Source organism: Ascidiella aspersa, chromosome 4 (genome assembly GCF_963924565.1).
Source record: "Ascidiella aspersa chromosome 4, kaAscAspe10.2, whole genome shotgun sequence".
NCBI lineage: Eukaryota > Metazoa > Chordata > Ascidiacea > Phlebobranchia > Ascidiidae > Ascidiella > Ascidiella aspersa.
Genome location: NC_139450.1, coordinates 8365023 through 8385289, shown reverse-complemented (window position 1 = coordinate 8385289; position 20267 = coordinate 8365023). Strand labels below are relative to the sequence as shown.

Below are 20267 nucleotides of genomic sequence, written 5' to 3'. Positions count from 1 at the left end.
TTTTCTACCGATTTTTTTTGATAATTCAAGTATTGAGCGCAACCATAAACGCCTTATTATAACGAGTTAACTTTAGCCATCTCGATTAAGTAAAACATTTTTTGGTGTGAGTTCAGGTTATTCAATGAACATTTGCTTGCTGTTCATCTGCATTGATCTCTAACATGATACTACAGACGTTTCGTATAGTTGATGTATATTGGCATTGTAATGAACGGAAAATTAAAAACTTATATGAAAACAAATAAACTCATAAATCACTCGTAAAGTTAAAATGTAGAGACTGAAAGTATTTATTCTGGCACTGGTGTATAACGCTTTTCTTGTTTCACATACAGTGTAGTTTAGACGGAGGAGGGTTTCAATATTCGAAAGAATCACTGTTAAACGTTACACATTTATTGCTGACGAAGCAAACAACAAGTAAGCTTCCATGGTTGGCGGGGAGGGAGAAAGAAGGATTCAAAAGATGGTGAGATTTTAAAACTCGCACGACAAACTCATACGGGATAGTATTAAAGTATTGACTACGAGAGAATGTTCAAAATCATACAAATTTAGAACACTATATACGGATCTGTTCATAAGTTTAATGGTGAAAATAACGACTCAAATAGACTAAAAATTTACATGCTTTATTGTTGCAATGACATGAGCATTTGCCGAAACGTTTGAACAATAAAGCATGTCGCTTTTTACGTCTATACAAGTTTAGATTTGTGAAATCAAACAGACAGGACGATTTTGTCAGACGGCTCATATAGCCGTTGTAACTCAACGTTGTTTAAAGAGGGAGTCGTTCATTGAGTCCAAGTCTTTTCAAACATGAAAGTCAACTACCAGTCCAAGTCATAAGTTACAAAAGTCAAGTCATTATTAGTGCAAGTCATCGCCAAGTCAACCCACCGCTATCAATATACAGCGATAAACGATAAAAAACGATATCCGATTAGGAGCAACAAGTCAACTAAACTTAACAAATTAACAAGATGCAGCAATCTAATCGCTTTACGACTAACAATTGAGATAGATAACTAAATTTAATAACAAAATATTACATAAAAACACTTAATTTCACCCCAAGTCATTTAACTCAACGACCTAAGCTCAAGTCGAGTCCTTAGTCCAAAATACTTCCGCCAAGACAGGTCATTTTACTATAACGACTTAAGTCAAGACAAGCTATTTGAAATCAGATCACACTCATTGACTTAAGTCATTACAACACTAAGCCCGTTTATATGCACGTTTAAGCTGGATTCGAATCTATTTCGTTAATTCATTCTCTCTCGTTTTGGCACTGGAATGAATTAAGTTCTCTCGTTTCTTAATCGGTCAAAAGGAGTTTCAATCCGTTCACCGCTTAATCTGTTCGTTTCGCTTACGGCCGAAATTGTTTAATGCAGAATGACCTGCTTTAACGCAGTAAACATTACGCCACTTTTGGGGCATTATGACGTAACACGAACGGCTATAGTCGTAAACAAAACAAAAGTTTAGCGCATAAGGAAATAATATTACATACACTCGTTAGATACTAATTTGTGACAGAGGCGCTGGTCTAGAATTCACAAAATCGAACATTATTTGGGTTAGGATGCTGGTTTGGGGTAGGTTTAAATAGTAACACTTGGCCCACCCTCACCCAAATATTGCATTGCTTTAATAATTGTCTCAACGCTGTGGTACGATTCCAGGCCAGCGCCAAATACAGTTTCATTAGTCATATTTGGTACATCTTATCACCTTCTTTTTAGGTTAATAAAAACGAACAGGCAGCGATAGATTTCTACCGCAAGGAGTAGCCTAAGCCGAAAAATTGGTTGTGCGTCAGATGTTTTCTGGAATATTACGTAAGAATGCATATCAATGCAGTTTGCACACTCAAACTGGTGAATTTCGCGTCACGTAATAACGACGCTGGAACGGATTACTTTTCAATCCGGATTGAACCTTATCTAGTCTGCCCGCGAAAGGTGCATATAAACAGGCTTACTATCACCTGCTCTCTAAGCCGTTCTGAAACAGCTTTAGAAGCAATTAGTTATTGAGGATTGACAACCCATAACTTTCCCATAAACCATTAATTTAAAATTTAAATCAACAAATGAATTGACTTAGATTCATTGTTCTTCCTAATATACCGTAGTTAATCCTGGTTTGAATTAGGCAGAACATGTTGACAGTTACCCAGTAGACAAATCTGAAGCCTTTACCGGAACAAAGTAATTTGTTTTATATTTTATGTGCATAAAACTAACCGGTCGGCCTGTATTTTTCAGATGTTTATCCTGTTCTTGTTGTTTTTTACAACAAAATACAAAGCCGAGAGTGCCGATGGTATGTGATCACATAACTTACTTATCAGAATTTTTTTTCGTTTTTTAATCACAATTAACCGTGCAAAAAACAGCGTTTTTTGTTCTAGCATAAAGCTACGAAATGTATGATGTTGCTGTACATCAGTTTTTCTCTATCCGGTCGCTTTTGATTTTTTTAATTAAATTCGAACTTGGTAATGTCTAATGTTTCTTCGCTTACAAAAAGTTGCAACGAAGAAGTTGAGAAACACAGCATAATATTTTATTCTCAGCTTTAATTATTTTTTAAACAAAGCCGTTCTTGGCTAAGATTGAAAGGAAAAAAAGAGAAAAGTTTTCAGCATAAGATAAACAAAGAATTTGTAAAAGCGTCTGCTTTGTTTAGGGTGAAAACAACCGAGTTTGGCAATGCCTTTTTCCGTTTCAGTATCGACATCTGTTGAAAAGTTCGGCTGCTTCACAAAGCGTGACGTCATACTTGTGATGGGGGCGTCTGACGTCAGACAAGACAACATGCCTCACACCGCTGAGTCATGCAAGGTTAGATGAGGTTATAAACTTAAAACAAACCTAGCACTTTTCAAGCTGGTGCGAAACGACATGTAGTAAACAAATAATTTGAAAATCATCCCAATCAAGTCAATAGCAAAAAGTCAAAGTCAAGCCATTTTTAACAAGTCCCAGTCCAAGCCATTGTCATAGCAGGTTAGTTCTAAGCCAACTCCTTGGCATAAACAAATGATGAAGTTAAAATAGTCAAGTCTTTCGCGCACAGGAAATACCAATAACGAAACGAATAGCGAGCAAATTTTTTGAGCAAATTTTTAAACACTAAGTTAATTTTAAGGCATTTGTCCAAATGGCTTAAGTCAAATGAAGTTTTTGTCCAAATGACTCAATAGCTTTGGGAACTAGCGAATGAAATGCAAAAAATCATTGGTCATTACAACTATCTTAAACCAATTGATATATTCCTTATGAAATCTCAAATATAGCCTTTAATGTTGTAAAACTTATTAATATGATTTTGTACAATTTTACAGTGCTTGTACAACTTATAAATATTACTAATGATTTGCGTTTCTAATATTAGACTGTACCACTTTTTTATGGTAAATACGCGTTGTTGTCGACAATATAATGTGTTTTGGATTGCATCTAAACTAAAGCTTGTTTGGTATAAGCGCAAACATATTTTCAGTTTTTTTGGTACGAACAAATTTAGAAGAAAAATAACAAAAAGGTAAATGTAATCCTTTTTTCCACCTCTAGAGAATCTCAGATTGTGGTTTGATTTTTCTCACGAATTTAATTCACAAAACCCATGGTTAACCAATTACAGTGAGCAATACAGATTTCCATATTTTTGTTGGGCGATAAATATTTAAGTTGTTAACGTTTCACTTCAGGCTGCCTGCGGGAATTCCCCCACATGCAAAATATGGAGTTTCGACCCAGGAGAAAACATGACCTTCTTCAACTTCCTGAATCCAAGGTCGACTATACCTAAGGTAAGAAGATGTCATCATAATGTAAAACTAATGTTGCTGTATCGTGTCTAACACGAAAACAGGAAAGGTATAAATCTTTATCAAACAATCGTTATAAACATAGTGTAGAATGTAGATGTTGTGAACCACAGCCTGGGTAGACCTACGGTTTCCGTGTTAGCCGAAGTAGCGAGTTTAATCTAGCTATATGAGGCTAGGTTTCAACTGACATGATAAATTTGATTAGGCCAACTGGTTTCGGCTACCCTTTTCGAAGGCATCTGGCGTCTATATCAAATATATCGTAGTTGTACTGTAAGTTCCCAATTCTCATTGACCAAAAGTAGTTGGTTCTCACCTTTCATGCTGCAGATCTCAGTAAAGTTGAATCCATTTTATTTTTCAACACTGTAAAACGCCTAGGTGAGGATTGACGACCCTGTGGACGTACCGCTTCCAAAATGGCCCCCTTCAAGCTGGCCAAAGTGCTACCTGGGTAACGGAGACCTACCCATGGCTAATATCACCGTACTCTACAGACTGGCAGCGCACACCGGGTTTCGGACTTGCAACGAAGGTATGGGCTGACTGCTTTTTCAGCGATAAATACCTGCTTAGTTTTGCTGGCAATGTGTGCAAAGTGCTGTGCTCTTAACTCCTGCTTGTTTTCGCTCCATATTTTTTTTTCTTGTTTTTGCACCATGCTCTTGCATATTTTCACTCTTTACTTCTTCTTGTTTTAGTCTCTACTTCTGCTTAGATTTTTTATGTACTCTTGCTTATTTTTTGATGACAAAACAGTTGACCCAAGTGCAAATATTTGACGTTTAGGGCCCCTAGTTGTTGCTATGACATTCACTCATGAAATTAAGTTTTTAATTATTTTGACTCCACCTCAACCAACTTCTAAAACTTAAAATTTTGGTTACACACGCATTTGTAAAAACCTTCAAAAATGCATTGTTTTTCGTAGTAATAAAATCATACCGCAGTAATGATTTGAGCAGTTAAATTTTACCCAGGGTAAACTCTAAGTAAATATAAGGAAAATACCTAACGTACCGGTAACACAACCCGAGGCCTGAATTTAACATCGTTTTTTTTTTTCAACGGGGAAGTAATCTACATAAATTAATAGTACTATTATTGATTTCGTCTTTCATAAAAATTCAAGCTTTTTATGAATTTATAAGCAATGGCGTGGACTTATGTACATGTGTCTGCTGCTTTAATGTCACGCACTACAAGCAAATTAATAGATTCTCTATTACAGATTTCGTCGGCTGCTTTGCAGTTCCACCCGATTCAAACTCTTCATCCGTAAATACGGTCCTGGCGCGACGAAGCGTGACGATAATCTCCTGTATCGATTTGTGCCGTCACAGTAACTTCACCTACATGGGGATCACGGTATGGCGATAGTTTCTAACACATCGGGAATTACCCCTACATGGGGTAGAGTTGGTTGATTATTATCGGTAATTACCCCTATATGGGTTAGGTTAGGTTAGGTTAACTATGATCGGTAATTACCCCTACATGAGGTAGGGTAGGTTGATAGACTATTATCGGTAATTGCCCCTACATGGGTTAGGTTAGGTTAGCTATGATCGGTAATTACCCCTACATTGGGTAGGGTAGGTTGATAGACTATTATCGGTAATTGCCCCTACATGGGTTAGGTTAGGTTAGGTTAACTATGATCGGTAATTACCCCTACATGGGGTAGGGTAGGTTGATAGACTATTATCGGTAATTGCCCCTACATGGGTTAGGTTAGGTTAACTATGATCGGTAATTACCCCTACATGGGGTAGGGTAGGTTGATAGACTATTATCGGTAATTGCCCCTACATGGGTTAGGTTAGGTTAACTATGATCGGTAATTACCCCTACTTGGGGTAGAGTTGGTTGACTATTATCGGTAATTACCTTGTTATGGGGTAGGGTAGGTTGACTATTATCGGTAATTACCCCTACATGGGGCAGGGTAGGTTGACTATTATCGGTAATTACCCCTACATGGGGTAGGGTAGGTTGATTGACTATTATCGGTAATTACCCCGTTATGGGGTAGGGTAGGTTGATTGACTATTATCGGTAATTACCCCTTCAAGGGGTAGGTTAGGTTAATTATGACCGGTAATTACCCCTACATGGGATAGAGTAGGCGACCTATGATTGTGTATTAGCCCAACATGTGGTAGGGTAGGTTAACTATTATCGGTAGTTACCCCTATATGGGGCGGGTAGGTTAACTATTATCGGGAATTACCCCCAACATGGGGTAGGGTGGGTTAAGTGTGATCGTGTATTACCCCTACGTGTGGTAGGGTAGGTTAACTATTATCGGTAATTACCACTATATGGGGTAGGGTAGGTTGATTGACTATTATCGGTAATTACCCCTACATGGGGTAGGGTAGGTTGATTGACTATTATCGGTAAATACCCCTATGTGGGGTAGGGTAGGTTAACTATTATTTGTAATTACCCCTACATGGGGTAGGGTAGGTTGATTGACTATTATCGGTAATTACCCCTATATGTGGTAGGTAGGTTAACTATTATCGGGAATTACCCCAACATGGGGTAGGGTGGGTTAAGTGTGAACGTGCATTACCCCTACATGGGGTAGGGTAGGTTGATTGACTATTATCGGTAATTACCCCGTTATGGGGTAGGGTAGGTTAACTATTATCGGGAATTACTCCTACATGGGGTAGGGTAGGTTGACTAGTACATAAAAACAATTTTGACAATGATATGAGATGATTTTTGTTAACGCAAAAAAGCAAATAAAATTAGTCGAATTTTCTAGCGTTGATTGAAAAGCAATTTCAGCGATTTTTCACTAAAGTCATATTAAACTACTTAAACTTGTTAAAGTTTTTGGTATGTATAGCATGTGAAGTGGCATCATTAACAAATTTGTTTAAGAAGTCAAAAAGACATTCCAAAACTGAACACATAAAGAGGACGAACAAGACCGTTTAACAATGGTTTAAAAACAAAAATGCTTTTAAATACGAAGATGAAACCTACTTGTACCACCAAGGTTTCTGATTACTTTTAAATTTAACTGAAAAACAGTTCATTTTAAGTGGTTGCAGTTTTTTAATTTAATTTATCTTCTTTCTTTGAACCGTATTTGTTTACAGAAAATGTTTGATAAAAGCATGGCCCGGTACCAAACGGCTTGTATAGGCGGAAACTACTTCGGTCTTGGACGTCAAGTAACTGAGGATAACTGTGCGCGAACATGTGCAACGGAGCCTGACGGTTATTGTTGGAACAGTGACTTCGTTACCGTATACACAACCGGTAAATCGTTAAACAGTTAACTAAACCAAGCTCTAAACTAAATATTTAACATACTCACACACTTTAACGTTGGTTTATTATATTTAAGAGCCTAACAAACATAGCAAAAATGACCAACCATTCTAGACCTTTTTTCGTAGCCACCCGAATACTAATCGTTTAGATAGAACAGGTTTGGCTGCACAATTCTCTTCACCAAACACTTTAAAAGCTTCATATGAACAAAGCACACAATAGAGTTACTAAATTGGAGTTCAACAAATATATGATAGGCTATGACTTCGTATTGATCCCACAATTAATACAAGGCCTGGTTGCGAACGCCAGCGCGTTTTTTTTTGCTTGGCTATACGCTATTATGAATTCTAAAAACCATCTGGAATTAATAAATTCTGGTTTCCTAATTCAACGTATTAGAGCAAAACAAGGGTAATTTTATTTAGAATCGAATTTCTGAATTACTTGTGTACTTTAATTCTACAGCTCTAAATTAATTCGGATTTTACCAAAAATTCTACATACTTTTTGAGATTTAAAAGCATAGGCTATGCTAACATCTATAAAACTCTACACACTAACATCTACATTCTGACTAGAATAAATTGCCTTCTAAATTAAATGGACAGTGAACAATAAAATGTAATTCTAGTTTTTTCAAATGTAAATCTTATTAAAATCACCTAATTCTAATTCTAATTTAATTTAAAAAAATTAAATTGTCTAATTTTAATCATAATATTGTAATCTGATTTTAAATAGCTAAAGTAAATTTATTTGTCTAAGTCTATGTGCCGCACCACGCAAAAAACTGCAAGTAATAGTCCTTCAGGGCAGCAACAAAAGCGTAAGATATAACTGTTTAAGTGGAAAAACGTAAAAGTGGAGAGGAAGTAAACATTATAACGTGAAGTGAAGTCAAGCAAAGAAAAACAAATGTTAATTAAATTGACGACCTAAAAAAATAAGCACATCACTTACTTAGGCACAGGTGGCAACTCGAAACTTTATCCATTCAGGTGTTAGCAGATATGACGAAATGTGTCTGATGGCAAACGCGGAAGCTTCATTTCACGGAACCGGGATTGGTCCAGTTGTATACCAAGGTGAGTAAGTACAGCAATTCCGGGCGGCTACTTCAGTGTCGTGAGTTTAAACACAGAAATAATTAGATTGTTGCGGTTCTAAAAATTAAAATCTATTCTGTAGGCAAACGTTTCAAAAAACAACCGATATGATTTGCAATCCAATTACGCAGCGATTTTTACCTCTAAAGGCAAGTTTATCAAGACAGTAATAGGTTAACAACTAGGGGTAACCAAATTTCTTGACGTACAAGCAAATTTTACCTAATAACCTGGACAACTTATATTTGAACGTATATATTCAACCTACTTTACGTGTTTTAGCGTAGTCATGACGTCATTCGCAACTGGGCTGGATACTTTTTCTCCAAAAAACGGGGTATCGGTAACGATATAATTATTTCGTATCGGACATCTCCATATAGCTAGAACCCAGGAATAGGTGTCAATGTCCAAAGAGTTCAGTTGACGAATCTAAATATTTCGCAGAAACTTCACTTCAGGAATGTCGTGCGTCGTGCGAGCAGCCTCTAGAGGAAGTTTGCGTTCTGTGGTCGTTCAACGTCACACACTGCTCGCTCTTCTACCGCGCTCATTGGTCGAACGGCAGCCGCGTCACGCTCGTTGCTGGCAATACGTCATACGTCGGGTTCGGGTCGTGCAACGAACACCGAGGTGAAGGGTCATGGTTTACTAAATGTTACGTGGTACAACTGAAGGCTAAACACGAATCTGGTCTTTTTAGAGCAGCCCTTCTTAACCTGGGGTAAATTTCCTCGTTTTACGGTGTGAAATCCAAGGATAGGTATTCAAGCTCTGAATATTCTGGTTCCGTTTATTCAACTAACCTATGCGAAGCGGCTTCTCTGCATTGCTTCCTACAAAATCTGAAGCACGAAACCGACCTGAATGTGATATTCGTTGTGCTTTACCTACTACTTTACCAAACATTGAACAACTCGTTGCCAAAAAGCAAGAGAAGCCGTCGCACTGAATATAATTGCTGTAATTTTTTACAATCAAAGTATTCTTTCAAATAGCAAAATCTGCCTCCGAATATTGAAAACAAACTAATCTCGTTGCACATCAATTGTAAAGATTAAACTAAGTACAAAACTTAGTAAACCAAAAATCAGTTTGTTTGTATGTTATAAAAAGATAAATATATTTCGCTATAAAGCATCATCAGTATCTTAATTCGAATGAATCCATTAATTTACTCCAGGCTTTGTAATTTGCTACTTACATTTTTTATTTAAAGAGCACCGCTTTATATATTGGGGGTAATTTGATATTCATCTTTGTTAAAATGGTAAAACATACAAAAAAGGTTAAAAAAAACCTGTTTTAGAGTTTGCAACAGTCCACTGAGATCGTCAGTGTTGTAATTACGTAAGTCGATGACTTGACTTTAGTGCATTCAAGTCATTGTTTCAAAAGACTTAACGTGACTTTCTTTTGGACAAATTGCTTAACTTATACCTTATTTTTTGTGTTAAATAACTATGGTGAAATCAAATGGTTTCAATAATTATTTTTAATAAAATCGGGGTTCTACATTATTTTTGCACGTAAAACAATTTGCATGTTATATATTACGTTTTTGTTACATTTTAGTTGAAATATTGGTCATACAGGAGCAAGTTTACTCATTTTAATAGTTTAACGTTTTATTTTTATGTCAATGACTTGGCTGATACTTGACTTGGGCTGTTGATGACTTGGACTTGGACTTGTTATAAAATACCTAACTTGGACTTTTTTTAATTGACTTGACCGGATCTTAAGTCGTTTCAAGACGACTTGTTTAAAACACTAGACATTATTATTATTGCCAATGGCTGTCAATAGAGAAGTTTTAAATCTCGTGTTTACGATGAACGCTATAAATTACGCAAGCATTGGGATTGGCATAATAAATGTTGGAATTACATAATAATGGAAGTAACTAAATATGATATAACGTACTGTTATCACGTTTAGGGTTTACAGAAAATGTGGAATCCTGGAACTTTTTGTTTTAGCTGGCATACCGCAAGACCAAAATAGACAAATACCTTTCATAGATCTCTTTTTACAGCCAAAATCAACATAGGTTCTTAAACTGGGGTCTGTAGGCCCCTTTGGATTACGTGTAGGCCTACTAGCTTTAGGCCCAAAAATACATAATCGAAATCCTATTGTGTTATTTTAAAGTTGGAATGAACATTAAAAAAGACAATGTTCAATCAAAAAAAAAGAAAAAGTTCAAATGAAAACACGTTGGCGCCTCGTTTTCATTGTATTGAGACTCCATTCAAGGGGCAGCTCGACTCGATGACCGAAATGGTCCTTTCGCTGTCCTTGTGTTATTATTTATGTTATTTTGTTTTTTTCGATGTTTGCAAACATGCACAAAAATAAATTGAATCTGAATCTGATTCAAGTTTCAGATTTGTTGGAAAGGCAAAAAGCAGTTTTCTTCAGTCTTGTTACTTTGTGGCGAAAATTTATGACATCAACTGTACAAATTTCTTGCCGACCCTGGTCGGCGCGAAATAAAAACTTTGTTCAGGAGTTCGCGGTAAATTTATTTAAAGAACCCCCGCACTTGAAAATGGCACGTGTTTATATGCTTTTAGAACTAACCTACTTCACCAATGCCAACGCACCAGCGCTGCGAGTCGAACCAGCCAATAAGTCGTGGATTATGACTGGTAGTTTGACTGGTTCCTTTTCCAGTTGGCGCCAATCGCCAAAACCTGGTTTTCACATCCTCGGAGAAGTGGAACTGACATCAGTCCTGGACCAGCCGAAAAACAGCTTTTACATTGCGAGGTACTGAACTACGTTAAGCTATGCCGATCATGTGCAGAACAAACAAACATAGCATCGGATGTGTTCGAATGATATTAAACCTATTTTGTTCAATATAACATTTTGATTCCTGATCTATCAAACAAACGGTTTAACATTATAAAGAAAAACCCGTACTTTACTAGAATTAACATGATTCTAAACGGCTTTTCAATTCTGTGATTTACAATCATTTTTTTGTTTTTAAAGTTACAATTTTTTTTGCAGAGACGAGTACGGGGAGGCGTTAAGTAAAGCTCAGGGCTTTCAATCGATTTGGAACGACAGCAACGGAAGTATTTTGTGGTCACCGCAATGCCCGAATGGCTTTACTAGCTTGGGTGACATTATTTCACGCTTGACCGCACAAAATCAGACGTCCTTTTCGTCGTATAGGTGCGTCAGAGATGACTTGGTCACAAGAACGACTTCGTCAGGACAACTTTGGTAAGTTAAGATAAATACAAATAAAATAGCGGACCTTTAAAGGGTTTTAAAAGTTAAATTTTACCTACAGTTGCGTGTCTTATTAAAATCTAATCAAGTAAAGGGATGGTTAAAGTTATGATAAAAACAAGGTTTGATTACAAAAAAAATTAAATATACCAATTGATCCAACAAAACAAAAAAATGCAAATAAATAAATGAACTCTACATATCTTATGAAGTATTAATGCATATAAAACTAAAACCTGGAAATTCACTAAGCCATTAAAGTCTCTTCTGCCATGTTCGACTGAAAAAATGAAAATTATTTTCCCTGATCCTGTGCCATAAAGATAATTCGATATAATAACTCTGCAGAAGAATTAATGCATATCAAGTCACTAAAGCCCTCGACACATAATTCCTATAAAGTCTTTGCTTTTACAGTTTAAATGTAGCACCGAAAAGTATTTGCCATGTATCGGTAATACAAATACTATCTTTTCGTACTATGTTTCACTTTCAAACGTTGCGTAAATAAAGAGTAATTCAGAAATTTTATAATCTGGCTATTTTATTTAGGGGTGAAGAGACGAACAGCAGTCGACCGCTTGTGATTTGGGAAGCTGAACAGGCCAACAACATACCAGACTTCCACTTCTACAAGAGTTCCTTCTACAGTTCCAACCCGTCCACCCCACAACCCAGTGTACCAACTCTCAAAACGGCAACCAGCTTCTCTGGAGGTAAAACCAACATGCTGTTTTTTTATCTGCGGCTCGTTTTGTGACATTTATCCGGCAAAAAAATATTTTTTGGGTTTTATAGTTTTGTTGTTAAATATGTGAGAGTTGTGTGTCTTGCTTCCCAAAGAACTGTGTCATACAACTCAATTATTTTTTGGTATACGGGTTTATGTCAGCGAAAACCTTTACTACAAGAAAAGATGGTTGTTTGTAATACAGGGCGAGAACAATTTACAGTTGGGTCTAAAAAGTTGTTTCCGACCTTTTTTGAACCACCTCTACAAAACAACCTCAAGATTATGGGCCTGCAATTTTTTGAGCACTAAACCTAACCATAACTTTGCAAACTAAGTACACAGTTATAAATACTAGCTAACCTTTAGTACAGTATTCTATTTTAAACTAAACAAGAAAGAGTCAATTTATAGAACTTTCCAGTGCCAATGCGGAAAAGGTAACTGTATTATGGAGTGCTTGGGGCCTGAAGGGTTTTATGATCAAAATTTGACCTAATTGTCCCACGCAGTTTTACCTTTCGCAGACAAATATTTACAAATTGGTGATGTGACTTTACAATGCTGCTGTTCAAAATTAGGGATGTCCCATAGTATCGGGTGGAGGCAATGCCCGATACCAAGTGACTGTATGGGTACTTTCGATACTAGGGGGTATCGGTGCCGGTCCGATACCAAGTTTGTAGAAGTGTTTAAGCAGCCATGGTTTGCGGTTTAACTATTAAATTATTCGTACTTAAAAGGCGTTTGTTGTTGGAAAATATAGCATTTTACCAATAAAGGTTCCTGCAGGTTTTTTTTATCATCAAAACAAGTTTTGCCTAACAACCTGTAATTCGTTACGACTTCGTTACGTTCACAAGTTTTAAAGTTTAATAATGACGTCATTTGGTATCTGATCGGTGGAACTTTATATCTCAAATATTAGGTATTGATATTGGAATAGAATATAAAGTAAGTATTAGGCGACTCCAGTTCAAAGTTTTGTTTCTCGCAGGATACTACGTAAGCTCGGACCATAAAATCTCGTTCGAGACGAAATCTGTTTTTCCTGACGTCATACATCAATACGATGCGGTCGCTCAACGTGAAGGACGAAGTAAGATTTCTATGAAGATCGTTTAATGGTTCAAGCGTAAATGGGAACTAAATAGTTCAAACTAAAGATTCTCGATAATATCAGATCTGAGTAGCCTATAATACTTGTGTGATACTAGGGTTCCTCTTTTTCCCGGATTTTTTCAATCATGGGAAACGGGATTGAAAAATGAAACTTCCCGGGAATCCCGGGATCCCGACAAAAAATTTGAATTTTTTTTATTTTAGCTCCAAACATTTAATTAAGCTCATTTATGGGCGCTCTTTCACTTATGTACGTGGAAAGTTATGCAAAAAAACAAAACAAAAAAATACCGCATACCACAACTCATATTGTTTGAATTAGTGTTTGGGCAAGGGTTGGTCAAGTATTATTATGTTTATTATTAATAATAACGCTTGACCAACCCTCACCCAAACGCTAACCCGCACCCTAACCCAAATATTATGCCTTGTGGTATGCGGTATTTGAGGACCGTTTTTTTTATTAATTTATACGTTCATAACTGAAGAAGCGCCCATTTATGTTCTGTAATATTGCTTCTGCTTCTCGTACAAGACCTTCTCGTGTTAAAGTCAGGACCCTTATTTGTTTTTATTTAAAAAAAAGGCGCATGCATTTTTATTGGTAGAATAAATTTAATTAAGTTTTTCCGCTGTCAAGCGCGAATAAAGCAATCTCAAGCAACGACTTTCACATGGTTGGTACTATACTTTTTTCTTTATATTACTCAAAAACGACAATATTTTTTAAAGTTTTGCTATGTTGCCGAATACCCGGGATTATAAAAAAAAATTCCCGGGATTCGGGATCGTTAATTCGCGGGAAATCCCGGGAATTTCCCGTCGAAACATTCCCGGAGAGGAACCTTATGTGATGCTAAGACGGTATCGGTGCGCTGCAAATACCAAACAAAACCTTAATTTGCCATCCATCGCAGTTATAATAGGTTAAAACGAAAGGTAAACTTATCTTGCAACTTAAGTTATCTACCGGAGGTAAATATCCTTTCTAACGCTAAAGCATATTTTGGCATAATAACAACCAAAAAAAAATTCAATTTGAACATTTGATGGTAATGACGTCATTTTGTATCGGTTGAGATCGCAAAATTATTTGACCAAAAAATCGTGTATCTGTATCGAAATAAAATGTCAAGCAATCAGACGTGCCCTAGTGACAATAGTTCGAACCTCACGTTAATGTTTTTTTTCTACAAATCGTTAAAAACGCTTATACAAGTTAGGAAAAGTTAAAACAAAAACCTACACTATAATGCGGGCTGCCACTAATACACCTCTAAAATATTGTACGTTATCACATACGCAGAATACTGAAGTTCACTTAAAACATTTTTCAAACAGAGTTTGAGTCAACAAAGTTGCAACATAATATATTTCAGTCGATTCAAATCGTTTTACTTTTTTATATAGTAGTGACGTGGCGCGAGTTTAGGATCGGTGGGGCTTCCCCTCGTCAACTCGAAGGTGGGTGGTTGATGGCAGCTCAACAGTTTGTACCAGGGAGCCGCTTACGACTTGTCAGGTACAGTCTATTTTAAAAAGTTAGCCGGAACAACATTTCGGTAAAAGAACTGTTTTTGGGACGGCGTTCCGATAAAATATTTTTTTTAAAGTATTTTTTTCTTGCCTGTCATTGTTACTTTTACGGATTGTTTAAATGTGATAAAGAATTAAAATATAATGTACGATATCAGCAAAATAGTTTAGGTGTTAAAATTGAGTGTTTAATTAACTATATATATTTTTTGTGGAAAAAGCAATCTACTTTCCAAAGGTTTTTATGTTTTTGTGGCTGCTTGTTTATCTTTAAAGGTTGCTATTAAAACATTCTTAAATTAACAACAATGGTTTAATTTAAATTTAAACCAATTGTATTTTATGCTAATGACTTAATTTACTCTTGTCTTGGTGTGTCTATAATGTCTATCTAAACAATGCTGTTTTCTTCACAGACGACTTTATGGATCGGGAATCATAAACCCAATTAGCTTTCGACAAATCCTCTCAAGAAGTGCTTTTAATCCAGAAAACAGAGCGGAAAGCAAAAACATGGCATTTTGGAGGTAAAACGTCATCATGTTTTTATTTTTTTAAAGCTTTTTAGAAACTACGAAAAGTTTTTAAATCCATGATGCAGGATAGAAACTGGCTGGTCGAATTAGGCAAAATCTGAACTCGTTTCTTTATCTAGAATATTTAAACAAATTGATTGGAATTTATTTACGCGTAATGTTTCATTTCGTTTAATTTAGGCTATACTGGTAATTATTTTGCTGGTATAACTTAATACGATCAATTGTATTTTCACTCATGTATATTGAGATAATAATGCAGTAAGCGACCGAGTTACTAGGGAGGGCGTGGATGGACATCACAAAGTTACGCCATAACGTGGCGTCATAAAAAGCTACATTTTTGACGTGATATCTTAAAAAAGGTAACTATAGCTTAGATAAGCGTTAATTTCAATATACTTATCGCAAAGTGAACAAACGCGTTGATATCGTTAAAATTCTAAAAAAAAGTTTAATTAAAGGTGCGCGATGATTAAACTTTTTAAACGATTTTATTAATACAGGTTACAAACATAGTTGGATGAATTGTAATTTGTAATTGATGTAATTAAATACAGGTTTTAATGTAATTGTAATGTAATTTTTTTCTGTGTAATTTAAATTGTGATTGTAATTTTCTAAAAGTTTGGCTCAATACATTGATATTGAGAAAATTGAAGTTTCAATGCCGAAAGTTGTAATTGATGTCACTATTACAGTTTTTAATGTAATTGTAACTGTAATGTAATATTTAACGGAGTAATTGTAATTGTAATTGAACCGAATTAATGCAATTGATCCAACTCTGGTTACACTCACAACACACTAAAAGCATGGACCACGAGTCCCTACCACTTAATCCGCCCCTGCAAAGTTACTAAAAACTACGATGTGTTTAGAATGGTTTGTCCACAAAACTACGCAGGACTTGGAGATGTTGCAACTGAGTTACCTGCTCGTCCGAATGTGGAAGAGTACGCTTGCATTCACACCTCATTCCTGACACCTGTACCACCAAGCAAAGGACGGTCAGTGAATAAATTTTGTGAAACATTTGTTTTCGTTATATGAAAATACGACATTGGACTTTTTCCTAATCATTAAAATGCATTGCTGATTGATTCAAATCTGCCCCTTTGTGTTTTTTTCTGTTTCCTTGGTGACTTTATTTGCAGTAATTTTAACATTACTTAAACTTTTTTACCTTTCTTAGAAACACGAAAAATACTTTTTAACTGCTGTATGTATACAGGGCAATAGTTTTTTTTTTTTACTATGTAATTTAGTAGACTAAGTTTAATTTAATTTTAGCACAATAATCAACGGTTCAATCTACTTCTTCACCGCCAAGTACCGCACCTGTCTCGTCACCAAGACTCGTTCCACTTTCGTCTCCACCACACCGAAACTCTCACGGCAGATCTACCTTTTGCGGAAGCATTCCGCAGGTTTGTTGCTCTGTGTAAATTCATGGACTATTTACCCATACAAGGCAAACATGTAGCGTTCTACAGTCGACAGCATTAAGTCTGGTTAAAATTTTTAAGTGTGGTCAGTTTTTTAATGAGCTTCAAAGACAAACATGTCGAGTAAATTGACATCATCTTGATAAAGACGTACTGCAAATAATACAACTTCGTTTTTAAACGTCTTTATCAAGATGGGTACACAAATAAGGCTGATGCTGGGCTACGGTTGCCTAAACACACAACACACAGTATTAAGTAGGCTAAATGTCTGGTACGGTTTGCCTTTACCAGATATTTAGCCTACTTAATACTGTGTGTTAAGTTAGTTTGTCCGGCCAGCATTAACAACTCTGTACAAATTTAATCTAATCCAGCTTAAATGTAACTCTATTAGTTTTTTTCTTTAATAATTTTTCAACTTTTGGAACTAAAGTTTTGCCAATGCGTTGTTCTCAAAGTATTCAACCTCGTTGGGGGTCGCTGTAAGTGTGCCGTGAATCATAAAGCGATGTGACAAACCTAAAAGGTTTAGCAAAATTTAAAACACAGCGACCCTTTAAATTAAATAATCATGCCTGTGATCCCTAACTTAATTAACCCAAAATTTAACTTTTCCTGTAAAAATAGATAGAAATCGCCCTTCTGGTGTAAACGGAGTATAAACCGACGTTTCGCCAGCACTGTCTGGTGGAGCGATTTCTATCTACTGCTATGTTGCCTTGTGGAGCTAACTCTGTTTCCTGTAATAGTTTAGCTTAAGTTTACTCGAAAATAGCTCTTCACCTTGTTACAGATAAAACCATGGAGGGAAAGTGCGCGGCGCTGAGCATGTCCGCTACGAAAAGATGGAAAAACGCAATAGCGCGCTTCCAGCGCGAACTGACCGATCGGAGGGCCTACGTGAAAGAAAAACTGGAAGAGCAAAGCATCCAAGGGGGTTTCGGCGATTCAGACTTGCTCTACGACGATGGCGCTTATGCCTACGGTGACGCATACGGCCTTTCGACCGACCAAAGTGTGGAAAAGTTGACTGGATATCAACAATCAACTCAAATTGAACAACAGACCACGGACAGCCAATCAAGTTCCGTTACTCCATCATCAACCAGTGATCGAGGAGCTATACAAGGAAAACAACTACAGTCCAGCAACCAGAAAAACTTAACCCACAACATACAACTTGAAAGTGGACAATCGCATTATCAACAACAACAACGCACTGGTAACACAACTAGCTTTGTTCACCCAGGAACAAGGAGAGTTTTCAACACAAGTATTCACAAAATTGCGGGAAGTGCTGTTGGTCTTCAGCAGCACAACGTTACAACAATCGTAAAGCATTGGACAGGCAATGGAAAGGCTGGTACAACCAGACACCAGGAACGGACATCTGGTACCATTCGACATTACGCTAATGGATCTGCACCTCGCATGTACATTTCACATCAAGGCCGCCCTGTTATCCAAAATTTAACGTCGAACAGCAGAGCAAGGCACGCCAATACGACAAACACAGGGTTTAGCAGATTAGGTTATCATAGCGCACAACGTAACTTTCTCCATCGTGCTACGGGAAACGCATCCAACCTGTACAGTTCCCGACAAGATCATACTTTTAACCAAACAGTAATCCCTAATGGCAGAGTGTACTACACTAATTCGACCAGCACACGAAATTACCGATTCGGGTATCATAACGCACAGGGTGCCCTTGGACATAAGGCAAATGGAACTACGTCACATATGTTCACTTCACGTCAAGGCCATCCCTATAATTATACCATGACGACAAAAACAAAAGTGCACTATCTTAATTCGACAGGCTCAAGACTTAACAGGTTTGCAAGTCATATCGGTCAGAAAAACTTGATGTACAACAGACGCGGATACTTGGTTAACTACACGACGAATGCAAACGAATCAAGTTCGGCAAACCGACGATATTATATTCACCAATCTGCTACCAGCGGAGGATCTGCGAGTAACATTACCCTGATACAACAAACCGGTGGTTTAGGACATTCGGGAACCAAAAGAACAAGCAATGCTAATGCAAGTGCCACGAAACAACAAGCTAACCAATATAATTACGCGGGACGGACTGCAAAATCCCACTCTACGAGTTCACAGTATAAACATCAATCGAGTTACCGAGACTCTACAAGCACAGCAGCAACATCAAGAGACGGTTCCCACCTTTCAGCACAAAGTGTGGCAAAACTGGTCAATTCGCCTTCAGGTTCAACCTTCACAAGTAAAGGTTCGAGTCAAGCTACATCCGACTTGCATGCGGCGAGTCAAGGTTCGTCAGCTGGGTCTGTTCAAACCCAAACAGCAATACCTTCAACGGGATATCAAACTGCAAAACAAGCATTAGCAGGAAGGCAAACGTCAAGTCAGAGTTTTACAGGACGCACAACAGAAAATCAAGCATTGCATGGACAGCAAACTGCAAACCAACGTTCTCCCGTTGGATCAACCTCCAAAATTACACATTCAATGCAGCGCCATTCGTCAAGGGAAACTTTATCTGGGCGGCAAACGGCAAATCAGGATTCGCCAGTCGGTTCAACCTCGACAGTTAGACATGCAGTGGAGCGGTATGCGTCAAGCGAAACTTTATCTGGGCGGCAAACGGCAAATCACCGTTCGCCAGTCGGCTTAAGCCCAACAAGTACGCTTTCACCTGAATATCAAACCGCAAGTCTAGCTTCAGTAAAACATCATACCAGTCCTGCTTTGGCAATAACACAAAAAGCAAGTCAAGGCTCCAATACAGACCAAGGACCAGCAACTCAACATGCGGCAAGCCATGTTTCCACAGCAAGCCAGTCTTCGAGTGAGCACCATACGGCCGTCAAAACAACTGTACAACGACCGCAGCACGTGCACCAAGCTCCAGTAGTAGTACCAAGAGTCGTAACACCCCCTAAGCATAAGGAACATGATCACCACCACAACGTGCCTAAGCCACCCCCTGGAACTTGGTCAAAGAGCTGGTACGAGCAGCACGCCAAGAGAAACTACGTGCGTCTCTCTCTGCCACAGAGTAAGTTGGGATATTTCAAACAGGTTTAATACAGTGCGTTGCTGGACCTTAGTGTTGTGACTAGCCATTATAAAGTTACTTATCAAAGTAGTTCGTAAAAATATTTAGGATACTGACTTGGTTTCCGAAATTTATACGAAATCGTTCAGAATCATGCTGGCAAAGTACCCTGAGAAATTTCTAGAGGTCCTGATTACACCAAAAGTAAGGCTTGGCCATAACTGCTTTTACAACAGTTAAGTGACCAGGCTATTGTCTGGTTGCTTGGGCTATTGACAAGGCTATTGTCTGGACCGCTACCAAACTTTCACAGATGTGAACTAGCTGTTAATTTG

General features: G+C 37.3%; 1 protein-coding gene across 1 annotated transcript in view; it reads left to right on the top strand.

Annotated features, from left to right (window-relative positions):
* Nucleotides 1–348: 348 nt before the first annotated feature.
* LOC146146981 (uncharacterized) overlaps nt 349–20267 on the top strand; it is an 84424-nt gene continuing 64505 nt past the window's right edge. Inside the window, exons 1-18 of the mRNA XM_083387891.1 lie at nt 349–472; nt 2283–2340; nt 2749–2861; nt 3731–3832; nt 4235–4388; nt 5085–5221; nt 6973–7135; nt 8152–8238; nt 8707–8892; nt 10839–11034; nt 11281–11499; nt 12061–12224; nt 13236–13337; nt 14771–14882; nt 15313–15423; nt 16314–16442; nt 16726–16862; nt 17677–19932. Coding sequence (XP_083244017.1) covers nt 434–472; nt 2283–2340; nt 2749–2861; nt 3731–3832; nt 4235–4388; nt 5085–5221; nt 6973–7135; nt 8152–8238; nt 8707–8892; nt 10839–11034; nt 11281–11499; nt 12061–12224; nt 13236–13337; nt 14771–14882; nt 15313–15423; nt 16314–16442; nt 16726–16862; nt 17677–19932 — 4465 coding nt within the window. The 5' untranslated portion in view covers nt 349–433. The remainder of the gene's footprint in view (nt 473–2282; nt 2341–2748; nt 2862–3730; nt 3833–4234; nt 4389–5084; nt 5222–6972; nt 7136–8151; nt 8239–8706; nt 8893–10838; nt 11035–11280; nt 11500–12060; nt 12225–13235; nt 13338–14770; nt 14883–15312; nt 15424–16313; nt 16443–16725; nt 16863–17676; nt 19933–20267) is intronic.